The 19,009-nt window shown below is 43.1% G+C and overlaps 1 protein-coding gene across 5 annotated transcripts in view; it reads right to left on the reverse strand.

The window, feature by feature from the left end:
* The window catches only part of CTNNA3 (catenin alpha 3), a 1,020,369-nt gene that overhangs the window by 960,267 nt on the left and 41,093 nt on the right, over positions 1–19,009 (reverse strand). For 4 of the 5 annotated variants that reach the window (XM_075934908.1, XM_075934909.1, XM_075934907.1 and 1 more), the window contains exon 3: positions 15,445–15,637. In XM_075934908.1, the coding sequence (XP_075791023.1) occupies positions 15,445–15,637 (193 nt within the window). Of the gene's footprint in view, positions 1–15,444; positions 15,638–19,009 lie in introns of those variants that run through there. The other variant, XM_075934910.1, reaches the window with a different exon arrangement.

A 19,009-nucleotide genomic window follows, 5' to 3' on the forward strand; every position in this document is an offset into this window, starting at 1 on the left:
TTGTATGATGTTTTAGTATAATATCTATAGAAATTCCAGTTGAATTCACAAGGAAATACAATGCATTAAAATTCAATGCACTTTAAGCTTAACCCTTCTCATTTCATTTGTCTTGTGACTTCAGATAGATTTTCAAAAGGTTTTTTTTCTAAGAATGAGTAGTTTAAATGAATAATCTTACATATTATCTCCATTTTATTTAACTGCTGCCCATTCACTTTGTTAACTACTGATGCTGAATATATTAAGTTTGACATCTCTTTCAGGAGGTAAAAATACAAGTTAACATTACATCTTTATGTATTCAGAATGTATACACTCTTAATTCCTGCCATTACAACAGTCAAAGTTTAACACATTTGCATAAATACAGAGAACTGGTGCATGCCGCATTTTAATAAAATAGTAAAGTAACAATACAGATTAATGGTCAATTAAAATATAAGTTTTGAATTTTAAATTGCTACACACCTCAGTCTCCAAGGATTCATTTCAAGTGAGGGTGCAAACTACTGATAGAAACAGACACACATTTAAGAGATCTTTTTTATTTTAAACAAAATCTTAAAGTGTTTATGTGAGGGGGCGAAATAGCAGGCAATAAAATGACTTGTTATACATTAACTTGGGAGGATGACACTGGACCAGACTCTCCGATATACTTTGCACCAGCAAGGCTAAGCAGCCATAAACTCAGCTAAACAGATAGGTGAAAATAGCTTTACAGCTGCTTTACATTATCAAAGCAGCCAAAGAGTACTTGTGAATCTGGCCAGTTATCTTTAAGTAATGTATAAATGCTGTGGTAAATATTACACTGATATAAAGAAGAGGTAAGTCAGTACATAGGGTCTGGTTTTCTAGTTATTTGTGTCACACACACACCAAGAAACTGTTGCAATTTTAATGAGCTGTTATTGAGAGCTAATAAGTTTCCTAGAGCACAAATACGAATTTAGGGGAAAAAGTTAAGGGGGAGAGAAAAAAATTGACATAGGGAGGAAAATGGGAGAAAGAAAATAATTGGTTGGAAAGGGAAAAAATAATTGCATTTGGTAGAAGAGAATGTATGATTAGTCAGTGTATTATGTATGAATGGTGAGTCAGTGGATTAATGGCTGATTGAGTCAGTCAGTGGGGAAGGTGTCAAGAGTATCTGAGTGAGCTGGTGTAAGGAGAAGGGAAATCACTGCAATATTTTGCTAAAATTTCCTAGGGTTGACATAGCCAGAAACAACTCCCCAAATCCTATCACACAAGGTGTGGGTTTGTTTCCCCCTATGCAGACGAACTGTCCAGTGCTGAGGTTATGTTCATAAAACGGCATACTTTGTGGTTTGAATAGGACTCTCAACTATTATTTTATTGGAAAATTCAGGCCCTTTTCTTAAGAGTAACAAGATTGTTATGCATGAAATGTGCTTTGTTTGTTTGTAAAATGTGCCAATTTATGTGAATTTAGTTAAATACCTTTGCTTCCAATTCTGTGCCACAGAATTTTATCAACCACAGTGCTTTGATGGATGCTTTATATGGTATAAAACCAGGCTTATAATTCATCCCTTATTCATTTTCAGGAGTTTTGTTTATTTCTTAATCTCTACTCAGGTGAGAGTCAGAGCTAGAAAATCCTTTATAATATACAGAATTTGATGGCAGTTAGTTCAGCTTTAAAAAGTGAATGATGCTACAGGTTGAACCTCTGTAGTCCGGCACTCTCTGGTCCAGCAACATCCATGGTCTGGCGTGATTTTAGTTAGTTGGGTATCCACTTATTATGGGTGTGACCAAGTTTTGCAGTCCCATAAAGTTTGTCTACAGCCACGAGTCCTCTTCATGTCAGTGTTCTGTGCTCTCATTTATCTCTAATTTATCCCTAAATGTCTTCTAAGAGCCCAGTAAGCAGTGGAGTGTTGGTAATACTGCTAGACAATATTGATTTCCTCTGGTCCAGTAAATTCTCTGATTTGGCACAAGTCAGGTCCCAAGGGTACCAGACTAGAGAGGTTCTACCTGTGGAAATCCAACTTGATGGTGAAACCAGACTGTGGCCCTGACAATACCATATCACACTGTTGGAAGTGGTTCACAACTGAGCGCTAACCTCAAACTGTTGAAAAGCAAGACTGACACCTCAAACCAGTTATATATTCCATAATTAGATTGCAACAAATGTGAACTCCTGGATCACAAAAACAATTTTACTATGGAGTCAGACAGTTGTCTCGGACTGACTAGTCTACCTAGAAACTTTACAATGATCACAAAATATTCAGATTGTTCCCAGTCTGAAGAGGCCCATCATTTACCCAAGGTTCATTTGTACTTTAGCTCTCACACCAAAGACAATGTTTGAAGTCAACCCTATAGTAAAACGATCTAAGGATTTATTAATTAGTGAGGGGAAAAAAAATCAATTATTTACCAGCTAAAGCAGGCAACATGTATACACAAAGGCGTTGCAGTCTATGGTTACAAAAAGGTGATAGAATTACAGTAATTTGTCAGTACTGAATATCTTTTAGAGAAAACCAGACTGCATATGGTGATCTCAGCTTTTGTTTCCTAGCTCCCTCCCTGTAGTGTCCAAACTGTAAAGAGATTAATGTTCATGTTAGCTAGCTTTATTTCCTTCTTCCAGAATTCAACCTAATGAGATGAGCTGTCTCACAGGTAGCACCTTAATGGGTGAAAGACAACCATCAGCCCAGTCTGTATATCATGTTGGACCCACTTAATTATGAGGGCCCACTTAGTTATGATAGTCTTTCTACATTACTGGTACATAGATTGGGAAGGCCAGAAGAAATGGGTCTAGAATGAAAGAGGAGCCAGAAAATCAAGGTATGTGAGACATGTAGGGTCCCATGGCCCCCCAAATGGCATGGGGGGGGAGGGCAAGGGGCCAGCAGCTAATGGGCAAAGCCATCCCATCCTATGAATGGTTTGTCCAACAGTCCTGGACCCCATGCCTTGAGGTCCCTACAGGGCCCAGGGGACTGGAGAGGTCAGCCCCCCTTCCCACTCACTGGTGGTAGAACAGCCCCCTTCCCATTTACTGGTGGAGGTGGGAAGCGGAGCAACCCAGTCTCAGCCCATTCTACTCCCTGGTTCTTCGCTGTGTTGCTCCACTTCCCGCTACCAGTGAGTGGGGGAAAGCAGTTCTATCCCTTCCCACAAACCCTCTTCCCCAGCAATGGCCCAGGGGACTAGCGAGAGCCCTGGCACAGACTACAGGGGTTGCCCAAACACACACACACACACACACTCTCACTGACAGTGGAAAGTGGAGCAATGTGGCTGGGAGCTTGGGGAGTGGACTGGTCTGGGGCCGGGTCACTCCACTTCCTACCTCTGCTGCCAGTGAGTGCTAGGGCAACCTCTGCTGCCGGTGACAGGCCCAACCTGGGGTTGAGTGGGAGTGAGATGAGGAGAGGGTACAGGAAGGAGTCACATGGAGGGCAACCACATGACAAGTGCCACATTGTGACCCTCCCCAGCCATCGCAACTGTGAGAAAAGGAGATAAGCACATAATACAAGTAGCTGAAAGAACACCAAACACAAACTGAAGCTATCACACATACAAGGTATTACAAATTGTCCTAACATGCAACAGGCAACCAACAGCACCACACAATATCATCTCCCTCCTGCTTCATCATAATCTGCCATAAAAATGGTGGAGCTGTTATTTCTCACTGCTTCCAATTATCACCAACAGTGAGAAATAGTGGATGGGCTGCCAGTACAGAGACAAGGACACTACCAAGTTACATGTGTACGTGTGTGACCCTACACTTGGTGGGTCAATAACTGAACAACTAGTAGTAAAAGCATAGTCCAGCCACAGGCAATAGTAGTACCCTTACTAGGCCTTAACCAAGAGTAAGGATATCAAAAAAGCGACATGGAAAACCCCAGAAAACAAAGCACCCATGAATCCCTCTCATTTTGCTGTTCACAGGTAACTGACAGATCTGCTTGCTGCAACGGCATGCAGCACTCTGTTTGGATTCCTATAATAGTGCAAGAAATCACCCAAATATCAAATTAGGACAATGATCTTAATACTCCTTCTGGCTCCAGAAAAGTCAACGACTAGAGGCACTTACTTGTTTTAACCTATTTTCTTCTTTTGCTCCTTCACCTGTTCCTACGACTGCTCTCCTTTCTCTTCCTGCAGATGTATCCTGCAGTATTCCCTACTGCTTCTTATCTCAGCAGCAAGTGTCCCATTTCCTTTCTCCCCAGGCATTTTAACATACAACCAGTTCTAGAGTTGCGTATGCAGCCCCTTCTTATAGCACGCAGTAATTATAAGTCTTTTCCCATCCTCTCACTAGGACAGACAGTCTCTCCAGAGAAACAGCACTTTAAATTGCTCAAACCCATCTTCCTTTTAGAGCTCTGAGGATACCCTTTTCCTGGACTGCAGTCTTCCTAATGTTCAGGCTGGCTCCTTGAAAAGTTAGCTAGACTGCTTCTTTTAGGAGCTCCCCCATTGACCCTCTCTGGATCAGGCTGGAGCTCACAGCTCTATTTATCTCTCAGACTGCCTTCCATAGCTGAGGTTAGTTTCATAGGTATCAACTCAGTGGGTGCTTCAGGGCTGAGGCATCCAGAGAAAAAAAAGTTAGTGGGTGCTTGGCCCCCACCAGCAGTGAAACTCCCTTCCCACACACTAATGGTCTTCTTGATCAACTCCCCCACCACCTTCCCAGCACCTTTAAAGCTATTCTGTCTGCAGTGTGCAGGAGGGACTGGGAGAGGGGGAGGAGTGGGTACAGGGTGCACTGAAAGGACAGGAATTAACTGGGTGGGAAGAGATGGGGTGGGGATGGAGTGGAGGCAGGATCTGGGTGGAGCAAGCATAGGAAGCAGCAAGATAGGGACTTGATATGGGAAGAGTGGGGGCAGGGCTTGAGTCTTAGCAGTGGTTAAGCATCCCTGGAAAGTGTTGGAAGCCAGCACCTGTGGTTAGTTTTTATAGTTGATATTTCCTTTCTAGAATGCCTTCAGCCCTTAATAAAGCTCTGGTGCTCCCCTTTTAATCAAGCAGATAATTAAGACCAAGCATACTAGCAACAGTTCTTACTTTGTAGCCTTGTAATTTTGTAAGTAATAAGTTAGTTAGTTATAATGAATGTATGTTATAGCTTAAGGTTTGGACTAAATTTAAACACAAGATGTAGGCCTCAGACAGACCAGGCAGCTTTGTTAATTTAGCTCCAGTTCTGTTTGATCTTAGCATGTTCTGATATTAACTCAAAGGGATGGAATATTGTAATACATAGTGATGTCAATAGTAGGTAAGGCCTTGTAATAGATAGAAAGAAGTTTAATGTTGAAAGACTCTGTAATTTTGTTAAAATGACTAGAAGTACCCCTTTGTTCCAAGCTGCTATTATGTAAATGTATTTTTTGTGTCAATGAGAGAGAGAATGTTTTAGGAGAGATAAGTGTGAAGGCCATTGCATGCCCAGATGGTCAGAGTAGGGGCCGGAAACTGAGAAGCACATTATCAACTAAGCTAAAGCACACTGAAGATGCAAACTGGACCGGGGCAGATTGATGAGCCCTGAAGTTAGTGGCAAGCACCCTTTGATAGGGAACCAATAACAAGTTTCGCCAGGGCACAACACCCAAGAGGGGTCGTCAACATATTGATATCAGATGACTGTGAGAACAACCTCCAGATAAACATGTGTTGCACAAAAACTGATTGTGATGCTGAGTGACTACTTAAGTTCTGACACGGCAAAATTCTTAGACTTGCATGGAAAGAAAATCATATAAAGGACGAGATACCTTGTATGAGTCTTCGGGTTCCATCCTGTTACAACCATGGAGCATCAATCCGGACTGACATGCACCCGGCTCCTCCCTCATACTCAACTTATCTGGCCAATAAATTGGATCGAGCAAGTGACTGGTAGCTATTCCATCAGCAGGACACGTGTGAGGGTGTGTGTGTGTGTGTGTGTGTGTGTGCGCGCGCATGCATGTGCGCTCCTATACTACTTTATTATATTAACAATAAACGTAGTGTGTTGCCTTAGCCCCCTGAAAAAGATCCTGTGTACTTCTTTTAAGCATAACAACTTAAGGGCCAGCCATCCTATAGCACACCCTTTTTGTTTGGTCCCATTCTATTTTAAATACCGCTGTGAAGAAGCAAAGTTGAAGGCAGTGAATTTGTCGTCATCCTCTCCACCCACAAGGCATTCCAAAGCTTTGGTCCGATTGCCAAGGAAGTCCTGTCGCCCACATGTGAATTTCATCCTTGATGTTAAGAGCTTTATAGGTCCTGGAAAACTATATTTGTCAAGAGACCACATTGTCTCAATGAGAGAGTTGCCCGCTGAGGTATTCAGGGACAGTTTCATGTAAGGCTTTGAAGATTAGCACCAGGGCCTTGAGTTTGTCCTGATATTCCCTGAGAAGTCAATGTAATAAGAAGAGCACTGAGCCCATCAGCCTAGTTAGGTGAATTGCTACAGTTTTTACTAATGCAATTTTTTTTTTTAATTTATAGGCATAGTGAAGTGTGGTAGTCCAGCCTGGATGTCGCAAAGGTATCGCTGAGTGCTGTTCTGGCTAATTGTAGATGGAGAAAAGCATGTTTGCTAGTCTCATTCTGTGTGTCCAGCAGCAGCAGGTTTTCTATGCTGCACTCCACTGTGATAATCTGAGGCAGACCTCTTTGATGGAGAGTGAGATACTAGTTGACAGATCATTAACGTACTTTTGCTCCCCAAAGACGTGTTCATCTTGCCCATGTTTCAACTTCAGCCAGTTAGAAAATGGTACAAGGAAAAAGATGTGGATCTCCTCCTCTGGCATTTAATACCATGGTGTCAGTTTCACACAGCAGCTACTTGTAGTATAGATGTATACATCAAATGTCCACTGCCACTCAGGCTTTTCAGCCCTGTTCAGACACCTCTATGCCATGGAACAGAACAATTATTGGAAAACTTCACACTAGAAATCTCCACCTCCACTCCATGGCCTGTTGGTTGCCTAATGTGCGATCAGCACTGTCACATCCCACTGACTCTTTGTGGGCCTAGTTTTTTCATTACTCTTTACCTGCATGGGAGGGAGGGTGATCTAATGTCTACGAGAGTCATTAGGCGTTAAGTTATGTTTATGCCCCGTGAATTCTGACTTGAGTGCAGCTCCACATGAGTGCAGGATTTATTCATGCAGATTGCATTGCAGAAGCAGGGGGCATCAGCAGGGGGGCTGTGCTTTATTTTGAGGAGAGGTAGAGGGGAACAAATAAGTGTAAACCATAAGTCATTGTCGCATTCCTTTGAGCACCTTTCTTTACAATTCTATTTTTAAAGTACAGTGAAATTGTTTCCTCGTGTATTTTCTTTGATAAGACTTCTTGTGAAGGAAAATTCAGAATGTCAGATCCATATTTTCGCTCATTCCTTTTCAAATAGCAACGGAACTATGCTACAGTTATTTTAAGTGAATATATTATATATAGTGTACATTATCTAAGAAAACACTTGTGACATGATAGCTGCTAAACGCATGCACCATGAACATGGCAATAAATGGAAATACATGTAGGCAACAGCTGTTCTCTTTGAGACCTTATATAGTCTGTAAGTAATAGCAAAAAATACCAAACATTTTAGCTAAGCCTAAATAGCTGTTTGGAAAACAATTATCACAGATCCACAAGAGTCATTATCCTGCTGATAAACTACATTGTTGTTCTATTTTGAAAATAATTAAAGATCAGCTCAAACCAAGTTTAAACGCAAACTGTGGTTTGAAACTCACTATCTAAGGGTATGTCTACACTACAAAGTTAATTCAAACTAACAAACGTTAGTTCGAACTAGCGGTTTGTATGTATAGCACCTATCAAAGTTAATTCGAACTTAATTCGAACTAGCGGAGCGCTTAATTCGAACTAGGTAAACCTCATTCCACGAGGACTAACGCCTAGTTCTAATTAAGTAGTTCAAATTAAGGGCTGTGTAGCCACTTAATTCAAACTAGTGGGAGGCTAGCCCTCCCCAGCTTGCCCTGGTGGCCACTCTGTGCACCACCAGGGAAACTCTTCTACCCCCCTCCCGGCCCCAGAGCCCTTAAAAGGGCACGGTCTGGCTACGGTGCCCGTGCCAGGTGCAAGCCTGCTAGCACCCAGCCAGCAGACCCTGCACCTGGCACGGCACGAGCCAGCCACCCGCTGCCACCCAGCCCTCCACCTCTTCCCGGGACCAGGCTGGCGGCTCCCAGGAGCCTGCCCGGGGCCGCAAGAGGTGGGCACCCACCTGGTCTAGTGCGGACATCGTGGACCTCATCCACGACCTCCGCACTAGGCACAGGAAAGTGGCTGTCTAGGGCAGGATAGCTGCCAGCCTGGCCACTCAGGAGCAGGTGTGCATGAAAATCAAGGTGGTCCAGTGAGACCCCTGACCCTGAGCCTAGAGCTTAGAATGGCCGTACTGGGTCAGACCAAAGGTCCATCTAGCCCAGGAGCCTGTCTGCCGACAGCAGCCAACACCAGCTACCCCAGAGGGGATGGACCGAGGACAATGACCAAGCCATTTGTCTCGTGCCATCCATCTCCAGCCTTCCAAAACAGAGGCCAGGAACACCATTTCTATCCCCTGGCTAATACCACTCCATGGACCCAGCCTCCATGAATTTATCTAACTTCTCTTTAAACTGTTCTAGTTCTAGCCTTCACAGCCTCCTGCAGCAAGGAGTTCCACAGGTTGACTCTTTGCTTTGTGAAGAAGAACTTTCTGTTATTAGTTTGAAGCCTGCTACCCATTCATTTCATTTGGTGTCCTCTAGTCCTTCTATTATGGGAACTAATGAAGAACTTTTCTTTATGCACCCTCTCCACACCACTCGTGCTTTTATAGACTTCTATCATATCCCCCCTCAGTCTCCTCTTTTCTAAGCTGAAAAGTCCCAGTCTCTTTAGCCTCTCTACATATGGGACCTGTTCCAAACCCCTGATCATTTTAGTTGCCCTCCCCTCTCCCACCTCCTTTTCCCAGTCCCCCCGAGTTTTGTTAAATAAAGAGAGTTTCTATTTTTGAACACACGTGTCCTTTATTTTGTACATCAGGAAGGAGGGCTAGGGAGGGGTAAGTGGAAGGAGGTGAGGGAGGAATGGGGTACGAGCCCCTGATGGGGAGGACTGGGGTGGCTCTGCGGGCTCCTCTCCTACAGCTCCCTGATTGACACCCTGCCCCCCCCCCCCCGGATGGCAGCCTGCGGCAAGTGCAGCCGGGCTGATAGCCGAGTGCTGTGATGTGCCGAGTGTGGGCATTCAGGGCACTCCAAGACAGGACTGCTTTGCTGTCCCTCATCGAGTTAGACAAGAGAACGGGAAACCCCTGAGAACTGTCTGTCCAGGGTGGAGGTCGGGACCCTTTAAGCACAGCCCTCAGCTAGCCTGAGACAGCAACTCCACGCTCTAAGTCCCAATCTGATGCCCTGCCGGCACTGCTTCCGGCCATCCTTAACCTCAGTTCAGGGTCCACTCAATGTGGACATGCTAGTTTGAATTAGCAAAACACTAATTCGAACTAGTTTTTAGGTCTAGATGCATTAGTTTGAATTAGCTTAGTTCGAATTAACTAATTCAAATTAAGTTAGTTCGAATTAGTGCTGTAGTGTAGACATACCCTATAGTGCTTGTTAAAGAGAGGAGTAGTTCAATGTATGCAAGTCTATTTTTTTCTGGAGTAATAATAATGCAGGATTTTGTGAGTGAGTACGAAGATGCTGTTTGTGGCACATTTGAAATCTTGTAATGAGGATCATGTTTAAAGTCCTTGTATTTAGCCATAGGAAATATCCATTTTTAAAAAATATATATATTACTAGAGTACCTTTTAAGAGAAGTCCTCCAAAACAGAACAACACTGCAGTTCTTTATGGCTGCAGTTAAACCAGGGGAACTCAGACCACAATCCATAAACTACTACCGGTCTATCAAATCATTTGTGCTGATTCATAAAACACCACATTTGAGATCCAACAATAGGAAATATGGAGTATTCTGGGAGGAATAAGCAACTCTCCCAAAAAGCAATTAAAAAAAGTTGGAGAATCTCAGCGTGAAGTGATCAGCTACATGTCCCTAAATCTCAAACTAAACCTTAAGGTTTATTATGGACAAAAGCAGTGGAAATTACCTATGTTGATTGTCTAGTCAAATTAGTAGAGTAACAAATGGCCAACATTGTCCCACAATACAGAGTTTTTATAATTTGTGCCCTATCCTCTGATTATTTCTCTCACTCCAAATACAAAGTGATACCCCTCACTACGTTGAAATCAGTGGAAAAATGCAATTGAACATGATTTCAATGGGACCGATCAGGACACATCCTGCCTCAGCCTCTAAAGATACTAGGGTAGTAAATGAGTTACACCAGATGAATCAGGTAAAGCATTAATACAATCTTCAAAATAGTCTTCTCATTCTCCAAAAAACAAAGACTTGAGACAGACAGTCACAAGAGCGAGCAGTAGCATCTTGATAAAAAGTTTCTGTAAGTGTGAGCCTTGAAGCTGTAAAACTCCAAAAAATGAGTCCAGCACCTCTATCCTGGTCTGGCACCAGCAAAAAGAAACAAGAATTTGACTCATGTCACATTTCACAAATTCCTTAGCTCTTACAGAACCTTCTTGAGTGATATCAGCTGAAATGCAAGCAGATAAGAGACTGCATTTGTATCATCTTCCTGTTGGTCTGCAGCCAACAGACAACTTGGCTTTGTAGTGAGCTAATTTATCCAGAACATTTTAAAATTCCAATATGAGCACCAAGTAAGTGACAGCTAGTTGCAAACATCCTATAATTCATGAAAAAGTCATATAAATAAATCACTTGGCTGTCACCATAAAAAATGATGCCCAGAGAAAATTAAAGACTGTATGCTGTTACATACATGACACACACATAGTTTATCAGGATTTATGATGTACCTCTTCCAAAGAAAGTAAATAAGATCACATACATAGCCCACTACATACATAGTTTATCAGGATTTATGGTGTACATCTTCCAAAGACACTAAAGTAAATAAGACCTCTAACACCAGCAGAGTATGATATGAGTAATAGGCAATGAAGTTATTATGACCTAGATTGCATGCCACAAGTTAAACCAATATACAACTGCAGAGAACTATCAATGTTTACAGTGTGAACAAACTGGTATGAATAGTACTGTAGTTCAGCTCCTTAATATTAACTTAAATAGTTTAACAAATCATTGGAAGAAAATTGCTTGTGAGCACTTAATTTGTCATTGCACAATGATAGGAGGTAACACTGAATTAACTTTCTTTAAATATGTAAGAGCTATAGGTAATCTACTTTATGCATCTATTATTGTAGTCATTTCTTGTCCTAGCTCAGAGTCAAATACATTCAAACTCTGATATATTTCTATATTATCTATGTATAAAAATCAATAAAACTATATGTTATCTCATAATAGGACAGGAAAGGATAGGCTACAATTTTAAGAGTGCTCTATAAGAAGTGATTTTTTTCAAAAGGCCTCAACAGAATATGCATGATGGTTAATAATATCTGACATTCCCTCTTTTCATGCCAAAAATTCAGAAGCCGTATCCATTTTGCACAAGTTTAGCAATGTAGCCATTCCTCGAGTAGAAGCCAAGTAATACGTGATCGCTACTCTGAATATCAATGGAGCCTTGGAAAGTATTGGCCAAGTACAATAGGGAAAAACCCCTGTTCCTAGTCTTTCCATGTCCATAAAGTGCAGCTAAGACTGATTTTTCAGGTTTCATGTAAAAGATGATTCAGGAAAGCATCTCTTTTCAAGGACAAACACTTAACCACATTCTTATAGTTAAGCGTACATTCAGTCCCACTGAATTCAATGGGTGAAACCTTGGCTTTCTTGAAATCAATGGCAAAACTTTCCTTACTTTCACTAGGTCAGGATTTCAGCTAATGTGTTTTCTGAATTGAAGCCCAGTTTGCTATAGCTGCATGCTACTTGGTTTATTAATGGCTCCTTGGAAAAGATGACATTTTGGGGATTGAAGTCTGTTATTCCAAAGTTTAAAGCTTTGCACACTCAGAGTATGTCCACACTGATGTTTGAGGTATGAATGCAGCACAGGTAGACATACCTACAATAGGTTAGCCCATGCTAGTATGTCTTACAAGTGTAGATTCAGATGCCAAGATTTTGGCATGGGCTAGCAAGGTGCATATATACTTAGCATTTTCAGAACATCAACATAGCCTGTTCCAAAGTTCATGCCACCAGCTCTACACTTCTATTTTTAGCCATGATAGCTTTGGAGGAAGCTAGCATAGGTATGTCTACCAATGCTAGTCACATATTGGACTGCAGTGTAGACATATCCTGGAGGAATATGTCTTAATGCACCCTAAGACTATTGTAACTAGATCTCTTTCTTTCTAGCTTGTTTCTATTATAAGGCTACTGTAAAAGCATAGCATGCTTCTGATACATTTGGTAATTATGTCTGTCTACAAGACTGTTTAGAGCATAAGTTCCATGGCTACATACTTTATCATGTATTTGAAAAAAAAATATAAAGTGAAATATAATAGCTTACAAATGTCTCTAAAAATTAAATTTGCAAATTAGCAGAAAAGCTAACTGAAGTTGAGACATTGGTATCATAGTTGCTTAAGAAATTCATGCACATTAAACACAAAACTTGCTGTTAATTTAGAAAATTGCAGCAATAGATAATGGTCCAAATTCTGCCATGACTTTTAATGGGGGTTATCTGGGATATCATCCACAGAAGTAGTATAGTAGTATGTTGTAAATGATAGAATATTAGATTGTATGACTAACTTTTTATTGTGTTTTCTAAAAATGCCAATGCTCTAAGTTGCAATCTGGAAGCCAGACAGTTTTTTTAAAATGTGCCAAACACTGCTCTCATTACATCACTGCCCCTTCGCAAGTGAATAGAATTTGGCCCATCTTTTTTTACATTAACAGGATTTACATGATCCTTCAGGAAGTTAAAACTCTACAGCACTGAGACTCTATTAGAATGGTATTATGTACATCTGCTATAAGTCCCCTGAATCACTTTCCTTAGTCTGACTCCATGATACACCTAAAATTAATGTCCAAGTACATAGACCTCAGTGAACTCTGTTCATCTATTTATCATAAAAATAATCCATCTTAAGTATTACAGAAAATCACTTTATGTGAGTAGGAGAGGTGCAAAATTCAACAGTGCATTCACTTGAGATTCAATGCACATAAGAGTGCAAAAACTCAAAAATGCTTCAACTGAAACAGGCAAAGCTTACTTAGTTTTATGTCAGAAATGAAGCAAAACCAACAATTTTTGTATGGGGTCTACTTAAATCCACATTTTTCCCCCAAAAAACCTCTTCTTCTAGCCTTGGAATGGTGCTATATATTTTCTTCCAAATAAGATGATAAAGAGAAATTGGTTCATAGCACTCATCTCTGTTAATTTAACCAGATTCAGTCTTATCAAAGCATGACCATCTTTAAAATGACTTTAAATAAACTATAAACAGCACATGTTCATTTCAATGAGCTATATAACCAAGAAGGGTAATGAGAGGAGAGGAGACTGACATCACAGCAAATACAAAACCAGATTCTTTGAAATTTCTGCTCCAATCTGGACTACAGCCAGGACTGCAAACAGAGTCAGGTAAAAAACTGGCAACTCTACTATATCTGAGCAAATAAAATTTATTTTAGGCTCAAGGTTAGGTGAAGGCCAAGGGGAGCAGTGGAAGCAAAATAAAAATCTAACTGACTTAAAGACTTAGCTTGGTAAGTTATGAATGAGACTGCCTACAATGGCATTGGCTACATTGGCGACTGCCAGTAGCAAAAATCCCCAATATCTGGAGGCGGGACATTAGACGAGGAGGGCCCTGAGTTACTACAGAGAATTCATTTCCCAGTGTTTGCCTGGTGCATCTTGCTAATATGCTCAGGGACTGACAGATCACCATATTGGAGATAAGGAAGGAATTTTCCCCTAGGTCACAGTGTAAATCAGGGGTGACTGGTTAAGAGCAACGGGGGCCACTGGCCATGTGACTGCTGAAGTTGAGAGAAAGGGAGGCCCCAGACCCTTGGTGTGGGCGCCAGGCTGCTGCACCCTCTAATCACCTCACTGCCTGATGGCTGGACCCCTGCTCCTCCTGCCCACAGCATTTGGAGCACGTGCCCCCTCATGCACACACATACATGGAGATTTCACTTCACTCATGCAATGTGGGACACCAGGATTCCGGTCATGCTCCAGTGCTGGGTTTGGGGGGGAGGGGTGACAAGTCTCAGGACTTTCTCACAGGGCTGGATTAACTCTTCTGGAGGCCTGGGGAAAATATATTTGGGGGGGCGCCCCAAGACTCTGGGGTAGGGCAAACAATGAAAGATGCGGTGTTTAGGAGGGAACTGGCAGGGAGCAGACTTGGGTAGTGCTGCAGAGTCTGAGCAGGAAGTAAAATGCAGGAGTAGAGTAAGGGTGGGGGGGCTGTGAGGGAATGAAGGGTGGGTGCAGTAGCAGGGTGTGAGGCAGAAAGAGAGTGAGGGAGGGTGCAAGAGTGGGGTGAGGCAGAGTCTAGGTAGATGTTAGGGTGTAGGGCAGTGGTGGGGAACGTAAGGCCTGGATCTGGCCCCTGAAGCGTAGAGCCTCCCCCAGCAATGGGGAGCCCACACGGGCACCCCAGCCCCAACTTATTTTTCTGTGGATCAGCAGCCCCCCCCCCCCCCAACGCAAAAAAGGTTCCCCACCCCCTGGTGTAGGGTCTGAGGGGGAGGAAAGAGCAGGGGTTGGGATGCTTACTTGGTTGAGCTCAAGGGGGGGGGGCAACAAATGGCCCCACATGGCTCTGTGCTTGTAGGCACTGCCCCCCCCCCCCCCCCCACTGTTCCCCTTTGCCACAAATCCCTGCAAATGGGAGTGGCGAGGGGAAAGCCTGCAGGCCCCTGTGCCAACCGGAGGAGGGGGAATGGCAGCACACAGAGCCACTTCCTTCCCTCTGCCAGGCAGAGCTGGCTACCTATGGGCTTTAGCATCAGGTCTCTCTGCGTCCCCCCACAGCAGGGAGAGGAGGGGAAAATCCCAGCCTCACAGACCAGATAAAGGAAGCCACGGACCAGATCCAGCTCGCAGGCCATAGGTTCCCCATCCCTGCTTTATTGCCCTTGGCTCCTCAGGCCAGAAGGTGTTGCCAATCCTCAGGCCACTATCAGACCTTTTCATCTGCCTCAATCTGTTCCCCTTGATTGGCGCTAACAGGGCAAGAACTAATTAGATGAAATTGCACCAGCAACCTGTTATAGAAATGCTAACAAAAATGATGTAAAGCTGAATTCTTTAAGCACCTGTTTATGCATCACAATGTGTCCTGTACTTACTTTCTTTACGAACATCATCAAGTGCTGCATTAAGTTCCTCCTTAAATACAATGGCTTCCTTAGTAATTTTCTCCCCTTTGTCCAAAAGATTCCAAGTCGCTTTTTCCACAGAAGCTAGGAGGACACGGGCTCTTTTAGAACATCCTTTTTTCTGATTAGAAGGGGTTTGTGGGCAATTCACTAATGTGGTAACCTAAAATGTAAACATAAATAAGTGAGAGTGTCTTCAATTCTACAGCCAATAGACTAATATTACTTTTAATTATTCAAAATTAACTGCAAAATAATTTAACATCCCCAAGAGTAAGCAACAGAACTGCAGATACTTCAAAAAGAAAGTGCTAATAAGATAGTCAGACTGGTCAACACTTACATTATCTCACTGCCTGACTTTTGAAATTCTCCCAAATACCTTCATTTCATAAACTTCAAAATGCAGCAGGTCGAATGATTGTTGCCACTCTGATCAGTCACATTACCATTGCTGTAGGAGTCTGATGCGGTTTCTTGTAAAGTGTCATAATGATATCAAAATTAAGTTTAGTTCCAAAATCTTAGTAATAGCAAGAAGCATAACTGCCCAAGTTCCATCTCCATCGTTCCACCATTTCCTTTGGGCTACTCCCCCTACTATCTCACAAGCAAGGACAGAAGCATCCACAGCATGCAGTATGTACAGACCTCTCTCTCCAAATTCTTTCCCTAACGTAGAGAAGAATCACAGAGAACAGGGAAGAAGAATTCAATTCAATGTTTTTTGAACATTAGTGAAGATGTGTGTATATGTTATGAATCTGGGTAAGAACATCATCATCCAAACTTCCCCTCTCTTGGAATTCACACCTCCAGATCAGCTACTAGAAGTGGGCCTCATCCTCCCTGATTGGATCCACCTGGTCATCTCTAGCCTGATTATGGCCTGCATATTTATACCTGCCTCTGGAAATTTCCACTACATGCATCTCACAAAGTGGGTGTTTGCCCACAAAAGCTTATTCTCCACACTTTGGTTAGTCTATAAGGCGCCACAGGACTCCTCACCGCTTTATCATCCAAACTGTGTTTAAGACATGAATTTTAACAAGCATAAACAAGTTATTTTTATGTAGCTTCCCAGTCCATGAGCCGCATCTATTGAACACAGCCTCCATGCTCCGAGCCCAGATCTACACTAGGACTTTATTTTGAATTTATCAGTGGCATGGCCGCACTACCAAGCCCATTATTTTGAAGTGACAGGCTGCAGAATTCAAAATGCGTACTCCTGCTTTTCATCAGGAGTAACACTAATTCCAAAATAGCTATTTCGAATAACCGTTGTGTGGGGACACTGATGCCACTATTTTAAAATCATTGATCTCCAGAGGCCTCTCAAAGCTGCAGCTCTGACCACTCTGGCCACACCAGGCATCTCCACTGCCCTCTTCCTGCAGAGCTCTAGAAGTCCCAGGAGAAGGAGAAGCACTTGTCTCATGTGGCCAGCTTCACAAGCCCAGTCCAAGGAGACATGAGCGACCCCAACATCCCCTTGGACACCCTGACAGCTGCCAGTGTAACCCACACATCTAGTGGGTGTGGATCACTGTCCCATGCAGTGGGACTTAGACCACTTACAGCCAGAGATAAGAACAAGGGGTCTCTACAGCCAAAGCTGAGAGCCATCTGGCTTTATAGCTCCAGCTGTGGAGGCTCCTATGCTAAATTCCAGAGGTCCCAGGTTCAAATATGCCCTGTGGCAGTTACACCAGTGCTTCTGCTGCTCCCATGGCCTCCACTGCCCATGGATGCAGAAGAGCTTCAGCCTGGACTGGTGCAGAGATCCTGGACCTCATTGTGAGGAGGGTACCAACTCCAGGATCTCTGCGCCAAGAAAAGGAACACTGACATATGGCAGGATCCCTGCCAGCCTGGCTGAGAGAGCACACACCAGGACCCTTGGTCAGTATTGTGTGAAAATAAAAGATGAAACAGGCCTATCACAAGGCCATGGAGCAGAGTGGATGCTCTGAGGCAGCACCGCACACCTGCTGCTGCTATGAGTGGCTTCATGCCATCTGGGGAGGGGGTCCAGTTACCTCCCCACTATAAAAATGAAGAAAACCCTGAATCTGGGCTGTCCCTGTCTCAGAAGTGGCCTCCTGGCCAATACCGTATCTATCATCAGCAAGACTCTTACCCAATCCTTCAAATGGAAAACAGATACTAAAATAAGTTAACACATGTATTGAGGGATAATTAACATTAATTAGGGAAAATGGGGGGAAATGATTAATCAATAACAAACAGCCAGGATCCACAAAGTATAACACCTTAAAACATAGTACAGGAACTATTAATCAGGCATGAAGCCCAGACCCAAAATATCCCAGGTTGTAAAAAGAATAAAAAGGATGATAGTACAGACCGAAAGCGAAGTACAGTGTGAAGCCTGGGACCTCAACCATTGAACTATTTGAAAGCTCGACAGGAGGAACACCTGGGAGATCCAGTAGAGAGAGAGAGAGAGAGAGAGAGAGAGAGAGAGGTGACAACTGTGGATCCTGTGATGGTAAGTATCTGCTCCTTCCTTCACTATAGCACTGATAGAATTCCTCAGTGCTAGGGGCCTGGGCCACCTGAGGAATTTCACTGTCTTCACTTGGTCTTAGATGGAATGAGGGGGAGAGACATGGACCTTGACTGACAGGTGCAGGGCCTTTTATTAACTCAGTGGTGCGAAAGTTCATATGATTGACAGTCCTGTGGCGTGCAACTCCTGAGGTAAAAGAATGTTCAGGAGCTTGTGGTGAGAAAAATCCAGTTGTAGCCAGATTGACCCAGCTCTGCCCTTGCTGATGTGTTCAGGCCTTTTAAAAATGAAGTTTCTCTCTCAAAATGGAGTCTTGCAATAACCATCACATAACATTACATTACATAACTTCACAACTTACAAAAATCACTCAACAGTCATCTTAGAGTCCAGCCAAGAGACGCCCAGCATCAGCCTCCATGAGGGTGATGTGGCAGAGTAGGACAATGACAACGAGGAGGAAGAGGAGGCAGCAGCCAGCCAGGTTACCATGCCCACCCACCAGGAGCCGCTGCTCACCTTGGAGCCAGTTTCCCCCTCCTAGGATGTCTCCAGGCTTCCAAGGAACCCAAAGAGGAGCTCTCTATCTTTCCCTATCCAAAAACAGGGTCAGGCGATAGGCTGCAAGGGGCTGCTCACTCCTCTTAGCCTACTCAGCCTGGGGGGTCACAACAGCTTATTCACGAGTCTGCACATGAAGCACAAGTCCAGAGAACTCATCTCCAGGATGCTCTCACACAGGTCCTTTTCTTTCTTCTTGGTCCTTTTCACAACATAAGAACTAGGGGTTACCAAATGAAATAAGCAGCAAGTTTAAAACAAACTAAAGGAAGTTTTTCTTCACACAGCACAGTGTCAACCTGTGCAACTCCTTTCCAGATGTTGTGAAGACCAGGATTTTAACAGGGTTCAAAAGAGAACTAGATAAATTAATGAAGGTTAAGTCTATCAATGGCTATTATCCAGGATAGGTAGGAATGGTATCCCTAGCCTCTG

Source organism: Pelodiscus sinensis, chromosome 8, assembly GCF_049634645.1.
Source record: "Pelodiscus sinensis isolate JC-2024 chromosome 8, ASM4963464v1, whole genome shotgun sequence".
In the NCBI taxonomy this organism is placed as follows: Eukaryota; Metazoa; Chordata; order Testudines; family Trionychidae; genus Pelodiscus; species Pelodiscus sinensis.